This window comes from Vitis riparia, chromosome 9, assembly GCF_004353265.1.
Source record: "Vitis riparia cultivar Riparia Gloire de Montpellier isolate 1030 chromosome 9, EGFV_Vit.rip_1.0, whole genome shotgun sequence".
Taxonomy (NCBI): domain Eukaryota; kingdom Viridiplantae; phylum Streptophyta; class Magnoliopsida; order Vitales; family Vitaceae; genus Vitis; species Vitis riparia.
This window is the reverse complement of record NC_048439.1, coordinates 12178601-12186656: the sequence shown is the minus strand read 5'-3', so window position 1 is coordinate 12186656 and position 8056 is coordinate 12178601. Positions and strand designations below refer to the sequence as shown.

The window sequence follows — 8056 nt, the reverse complement described above, 5'->3', positions numbered from 1 at the left end:
TATTCAGTTAGAAGCTTCCTGACCAAATTTGGGATTTTTTATCAACCGTCTGTACTGGTTGGGAACCGGTTCAGCACCATAGCTGGCTGCCTCTGTCAGCCATGAGGAACCCCTGACCTTTCTTTGTCTGGTTCTCACTCATCCAGGTTTGGAATTGAGAACCGTTTCTTTTGTTTGCTTTCTTATTCAGTTAGAAACTTCCTGGCCAAATTTGGGATTTTTTATCAACCGTCTGGACTGGTTGGGAACCACCATAGCTGGCTGCCTCTGTCAGCCATGAAGAACCCCTGACCTTTCTTTGTCTGGTTCTCATTCATCCGGGCTCGGAATTGAGAACCGTTTCTTTTGTTTGAATCATCACTCATTTAGGAGTTTTCTAGAAAATTTGGGAATTCTTCTCAATAGGTTGTACTAGTTGAGAACTAGTTCAACCTGTTCTGCTGGAGGACTTTAGGTAGCCCTCGATTTTGGCATTTTTCAAGCCCTTATCCATTGGGGCTCAAACCCATTTGCTATAGGGCACTTGTGAGCCATCTTGAAGGTTTAAGTTAGTGTTTGATTTCAGTTAGTATGGGCAATTTTGAAGTTATGGGTGGTGTGGTCTAGATGAGTTTAGTTCGATTTGTATGACATTTGGGGAGTCCCTTATCTCATTTCAACCAGCTATCTTCCTTTTTGGCACAAGCTTTAATGCTTGATTTTGAATACATGTTGCGTGATTGACTCACCCTCTGCTGTAGCACATGGCTAGGGACTACAGGTATGCATCGTTGGTTTTGATTGTTGAATCATATGCATGCATGGTGCTTAATCCTGAATGTTTGTTATGTGTTTATCTGTGTTTGGTTGACCTTTTATACAGCACATGGCTGGGGACCACAGGTACGCACCCATTGTTTTGGTTGGTTGAATTCATATGCATGCCAAATACCAATTAGGATTGTGTGATTCATGACATCTATTTAGCCTAGGGTTTCATCTTTGACCCATATGCTCCCACATACCCAATTCATTAGTAGAGACCGAGTTCCGGGCCTAGAGGGGTGCTACCTCGCATGAAGTACCTTCCCAATGGGCAACCTGATCCCCGGACCTAAAATCTAGTTTTCGCAGACCGCTTTTTCCATACTAGGGTCATTAGGGGTTTTTGTTCTTACTTAATTTTCCCCATTTTAAAAATAAAAATAAAAAGTAAGTGGCAACTCCATACAACATCGTTCTTCACCGGGGGCGGGTTTTTCAAACCTGGAAAACTCAAGTTTTTCATTCTTTATTTTCTTTTAAAAGCGAGTCGTGCCGGTCCGGTGGATCGGGTGAGGGTCCACAACACCTAAAACATGTTTGTCTAAAATAAGCACCTACTCAATGCCCAACTCTTATAACATACATGAAAAGGTCAAATTGACATTAAAAAATGATAATTACCAACCTTTGACATTATCCTAAAATGTTGCAGCCCCATGTGAAGATCACGTCATGAACCTAGACCTTCATGAAGATTATTAAAATACAAAAGGCTGCAAGAGCAAAAACAAGATGAAATAGAAAAAGAATTAAGTTTTTCTCTTGTCTTTAGATAAGAAATTGAAACTAGAGTGAAACTTGAAGTACTTCAAATGGTTGTTGCCAATGAACTTTCCATTGCAGGATTTGAATGCTCTTATATCATCTTAAAAAGCTAAAGAAGAAAGAACTAATACCAATATTTTAAATCTGTATTTTTCTTTTGATTCTGAAGGTTGAACAGAGAGGCTTAAGTACGAAGTTATTACCTAATGGGTTTCTAACTAACTAAAAGTATAGTGGTTATGTTAATGTCATGTGTAAACTAAGCCCTAACAGCTTCTAATTAACTAATAAACAATGGATCCTAATCATTACTCTTTACATATTGGTATAAAAAATATATATATATATTATATATATATATATATAATAAGTAAAGAATATTAAAATATATTTTATCTCTCCTAATACTCTCCCTTAAAACGAGTTTGGGTGCTTATAATAATACTCAACTTGCGATGAATAAGATGAAACTAATTTTGCTTAAAAATGCATGTTGATTATGGTTGCAATTTGGTTCCTATTATATTAACTAGACTCAATTTTTCTCTCAAACAAAATGTCATTCAAATTTTGACAGATATACAACTTATTTAGATATATAAGACAACCAAATAATGCCTCTAAGATGTAGGATATGTGGTGATAAAATGCTCATCCATGGGAGACAAGACAAGTGAACCATTACTCAACACAAATATTTGAGTATGGTCATGGAAATATTTGTGCTACCGTTGAAGAAAACCTTAAAAAATACACAACTACCTCATTACTAAGAAAATATTTGAGTTTATGATCAAGTTCCTTGATAAAAAAATTTGTTAGCACACAGATATATATATTGGTGCTTGATATTTGATGTTGGGAATTCGAATGATGTAGTCCAATAATGTTCTCTTCTGAAGTGGTGATTGATATGTTCTTGTTGTTAAATACCTGCACTAAGGCCTATTAAGAGCCTACCTCAATCATGCCCTTCTAATGATTAAATGGGTGTTTGATAAAACTTAATACTTATTACTTAATGATTTAAGTTAATTTTAAGTTAAATTGTTCTTAAGTTGTTAACTTAAAATTTATTTTTTATTTTTTATTTTAATTATTAAAGTTGTTTGATAAAGTTAAATTAAAATTTATTTTAAATCATCAAATTGATACCGTTACATAATTTAACTAATATTTATCCTCATCAATTTTGAGTTATAAATTTATTTATAAAATATTCATATTTAAAATATAGTAGATACATAAAATAATTACAAAATATTTTTATAAAAAATGAATCATGGATGTGAAATTATAATTTAAAATATACTCACTAATATAGATAAATAAGATAAAAAGTATTTAAGATTAGATATAAATTAACTATTCTAACTTAATACTTAAAGTATTTTAATTTTAAATTAAAATATTAAATTATTTTATTAAATATATTTAATATATTTAATGACTTAAATTAAATTATTAACTTATATTAAATCATTAACTTGATTTACCAAACATTTTTTTTAAAGTAAAAATTGAGGCATGAATTAGCACAAAACTCAAAGTTATACTCTGTAACATAAAGAAACTGTGTTTGGTGTTATTTAATTTATTTTAGGGGTGCGAAAGGGGAGCGGTTCACCAGAACCGGCCGGGTGGCCCGGGTCACGCTGTTCGATGCTGCAATAGTATGATATTCAATTATTGGGCTTTGTGCATAGATATATTATATTATTATAGTTAACGGATGCTTGACCTGTCCCTATTGAAATTAATGAATTTAATAATTAAACAATATTTAAATAAATAAAAAGGCGTCTAGAGGGAGGAAGACTGGGGAAAGTTGTAGCCAGTTTGAACCTAAATAGTGAATCAGCAGAGTCTCAGACGATCAACATGGATACCCCTTCTCAGTTAGTAGCAATCTCAGGAATTCTGGGGTTGGTTTTGTTGTATGGTGTATGGAGAGTTATGACTCTTGCTGGGAAGAGCAAGGGCAGGTCAGCCCCAGAGCCATCTGGTGCCTGGCCATTTCTAGGTCACCTTCCTCTACTACGAGGCCAAACCCCAATATTCCGAACCCTTGGAGCCATGGCTGATAAGCACGGCCTCGTCTTCATGATCCGCTTTGGAGTGCACCGAACACTTGTGGTGAGCAGCTGTGAGGCTGTTAAAGAATGCTTCACCACTAATGATAAGGTCTTCGCCTCACGCCCAAGTTCCAGTGCAGGAAAGATCTTAGGATACAACCACGCTGGATTTGGTTTCGCCCCTTATGGAGCCCTTTGGCGTGAGATGCGCAAGCTGTCCATGATGGAAATCCTCTCAGCCCGTCGCCTCGATACATTAAAGCATGTGTGCAGATTTCGGAATTGGATCTTTCCATCAAAGATTTGTACTCACTTGGAAAAGGCAGCGACTGGGTCCATCCAGTAAAGGTAGTGATGAGTGAATGGTTTCAACACCTCAGCTTCAATATAGTCCTAAAGATGATCGCAGGGAAGAGGTATTTCAATACTTCTGGCCATGGAAACGAGGAAGCAAGGCGGGCCATAGCAACAATTCAGAAATTCCTCTCTCTAGGGGGGCCTTTGTTTTGTCGGATGCCATTCCAGGTGTAGAATGGATGGATTCACAAGGGTATTTGGGTCGATGAAGCGGGTGGCGAAGGAAGCGGACTCTCTTGTGGGAGGTTGGGTGGAAGAACATGAGATGAGGCTCAACAGCGAGGGCAGCAAGAGGCAGGATTTAATTGATGTGATGCTATCGGTGCTTGAAGACACTTCCATGTTTGGCCATTCAAGGGAAACAGTCATCAAGGCAACAGTAATGGTATGCTCCTCCCCTATCCATGTACTGCTTCCTTCTTCCTTGGAAAAGTGTATTTTTGCAACCAACTTTAAAAGTAAAATTAAAAAAAAAAAAAAAAAAAACATAGAAAAATCCTTTACAAATAATTCAAATTTAAGGTATATAAAATTTTGATTAAAATTTTCAATCATTTTAATTTAAATAAAATAAATAAATTTTCACAAATTTACTTTAAAGTAAGATGTAAAAATCGACCTCAACCCAATAGCATTTCCTAAAACCCAATGGCATGTCCTTATGTGCTGCTAGTCGGAATTGCTGGGTGGATTCACTGAACCTATGCATGGTCACGGGTATATAAAAGAGAGAGTAAACAAAAAAAAAAATCTATATAAAAACCCTTTCAAAATAGAGGTGAATAACACGAGGTTCCTCTTTTTTATTATTTTCTCGTCCTTTTCATTTATAGTCGTCAAAATAATGATATGAATACGTTTTCCATCCGATGACTCTGCATCTTTGGTCATTATATATATCACTAAAAATAGTTTTTCCAAGTTGTTTGCTTAATTGGAATGAGGTTGTGGTGGAATAACGTGGGATGGTATGTGCACTATAGAATGAACCAGGGGGGTCCTTGAATTTGCTTCTAGCCCTTGTTTTCCATGGTTTGAGTCAAGCCACCACAACGGGGACAATCCAAATTAATGTTATCCTTAATTTAAATATTGGTATTTATATATTTATCATATATCAGTTTGAATTAGAATAGATATAGAATTTGAATTAGAGTAAACATTTGCTATTAGTTTGAATTAGAGTAAGAGATAAAATTTGAATTATGTTAGAACTCAAATGTATTTGTATATAAATATCTATTATCATCAATGAGAATAATATGTTATATTGTCCTTTATTTTCTATATGGTATTAGAATCCTAACCCTATTCTCAACTTGGAGCAATCTCAACTTGGAACAATTTAAGGTGCAGGGCTTAGGCCTTGCATGTCTCCCCCTACCCTTACAACAAATGGTAGTGACCTTGCTATGCTTATGGATTGTCAATGCCTCCTTCCCTATGGTCTAATATCCTAATTTCAATGTCTCTTTCTTCATTGTCTCTAATGCAATATCTTAATTTCAATACCTCTTTAAGGCCAAGAGCTCCAAATTTTCCCAGTTCAAACCCACCAGAATTTTCTTCTTCTTTGCTTCCTACAAGTATTAGTTCCCTTAATTTAATATATACTTCTTTATTGCCTTCAATTCTACTTCTCTCTCCTTCTCTAAAAGCTTCCTCAAAGATTTCATTGCTTTCTTACATATGTTGTCTTGGGAAAACAAACATGCTCATATTCTTTTACCTCTACTTGAGATCTGCCTTATATTCTACCTTCTCATTTACCTCTTATATCATCTATTGCATTAGCTTCTAAAACATTATATATAGTTTGATGTCAAATAAGACTCTTAATTCTACTTGTCCTTTAACAAACTTTCTTTTCTCCAAGTTCCTCAAAGTTTTTGGAAATCAGACTTAGGAAGATCACACTACTCTTGCCTAATCTTTTAGTCACCAGGTCGAATCTACTCGCTCCCTAGATCCAAGGAAATTGTCCTACACAAAAACTAGGAGATCGTCCTCCACAAAAACCAGATACATTGTAATCTATTTTCTTTCTCTCAAGACCAAAATTGAAATCTCTATTTTCTTTCTCTCAAGACTAAAATTGGAATCTCTTATCAAAGCTCTATCTTGCCAGTCATGCATATCAGGGAAAGTTAATGTTATCCTTAATTTAATATTGGTATTTATTTATAATAGAATATAAAATTTGAATTAGAGTAGAAGATAGAATTTGAATTATAGTAGAACTCAAATATATTTGTATATAAATATGCATCATCATCAATTAAATCTTCTTCTTTTTCTATATATAATAATGGAATTTGACAAGAAGTTAATTTTTCAAGCGATGTTGAATATTTTCAAGACTTTCAATGTTTTCTTTTTTTTTTTTTTTTTTTGGTATTTTATGCATTTGGGTCATCATGGCTTCAATGTTTTGGTAAATTTCTACAATTTTAAACTTATGCAGACTCTCATGGTGGGAGGCACTGACACTGTGGCTACAACCTCCACATGGCTTCTGTCTGCATTATTAAACAATAAACATGCTTTGAAGCGTGCTCAAGAGGAGCTAGATCTAAAAGTTGGTAGAGGCAGGTGGGTGGAAGAATCGGATATTCCAAACCTGCATTACCTTCAAGCCGTTATCAAGGAAACCCTGAGGCTATACACAGCAGCTCCTCTATCTGTGCCACACGAAGCCATGGAAGACTGTCATGTTGCTGGCTACCACATTCCAAAAGGCACCCGCTTGTTTGTGAATGCGTGGAAGTTGCACCGTGACCCAAGTGTCTGGTCCGACCCTGAAGATTTTCAGCCGGAAAGGTTTCTGACAACCCATGCGGATTTAGACGTTTTGGGGCAGCATTTTGAGCTCATCCCATTTGGTTCTGGCAGAAGATCTTGCCCAGGGATCACCATGGCCTTAAAATTGTTACCCTTGGTGATTGGTCAGCTGCTTCAAGGGTTTGACTTGTCAACACCATTGAACGCTCCGGTGGACATGAGAGAAGGCCTGAGTGTTACCTTGGCTAAGCTGACTCCTCTGGAAGTCATGCTCACCCCACGCCTTCCTTCTCAATTCTATTAGTGTTGGCTGCTGCATAAACATCGATGGAAAAATATGTCGAAAGTTAAACATCCATATATATATATATATAACAATAAGTTACATTAATGACTTAAATTGAGTGAATCACTTGATTTAAATTATTCATTAAATTAAGTATATTTGATATGATAACTTAATATTACAATTTAAAAGTAAAAATAATTTTAAGTGTTAAATCCTAGTTAATTTATTCTTAATTCTAAATATCTTTTATTTTGGTTGCCTACATCTAATGAGATATTTAACGGCCATAACTTTACATTATGATTCTTTTTTTTGAGATATTTAAAACTATGACTCTACATTCATATTTAATTTTTTTAGTAAATATTTTTTAGATTACCTTATATATCCACAATACTTTAAATACGAATGTTTAATAGGTAAATTTATTATTTAAAATTAATAAAATAAATAATAATTAAAATTAATGATGATAAACATTTATTACAACTAAAAAAGTAAATATATCAATTTATTAACTTAAAATAAATTTAGATTAATTTTAACAAATAATCATAATACTTAAGAGTAAAAAATAAATAATAAATTTTAAATTAATAATTTAAAATAATTTAATTTAATATCAACTTAAATCATTAAATAATAAATATTAAGTTTTATTAAAAAGGATCTAGATTTTATAATAAATTGAAATTAATTTTATACACTAATAAAATTTAACCAAGATATTTTCATTCTTGCCCAAAACCGAATGACAAGGCGGGCTGTTGGAAATGTTTAGCTATCAGCCAGCACTACACGTGGCATGTCCTCATGAGCCACTAATACCTTATTTCTTTACCCTTTTGTTTTTTTTTTTTTCTTCTTTAAGATATGAAGTGCTGGGAGGGATTCAGTGAACCTTAAGCAGAGAGACGTACAAAAACTCTCAATATAGGTGAATCAAACGAGGTTCATCTTTTGTTTGCTTGATCGGATTGAGGTT

At 34.2% G+C, this 8056-nt stretch overlaps 2 protein-coding genes across 2 annotated transcripts; both read left to right on the top strand.

The window, feature by feature from the left end:
* Positions 1 to 3450: 3450 nt before the first annotated feature.
* Positions 3451 to 3990, top strand: LOC117921822 (xanthotoxin 5-hydroxylase CYP82C2-like). The gene has a single exon (XM_034839779.1). The coding sequence runs from the start codon at positions 3451 to 3453 to the stop codon at positions 3988 to 3990; it is 540 nt and encodes a 179-aa protein (XP_034695670.1).
* A 186-nt stretch (positions 3991 to 4176) lies between these two features.
* Positions 4177 to 7135, top strand: LOC117921821 (protopine 6-monooxygenase-like). Its single transcript, XM_034839778.1, has 2 exons — positions 4177 to 4386; positions 6466 to 7135. The coding sequence occupies exons 1-2, from the start codon at positions 4177 to 4179 to the stop codon at positions 7084 to 7086; spliced, it is 831 nt and encodes a 276-aa protein (XP_034695669.1). The 3' UTR covers positions 7087 to 7135.
* The last annotated feature ends 921 nt before the right edge of the window (positions 7136 to 8056 follow it).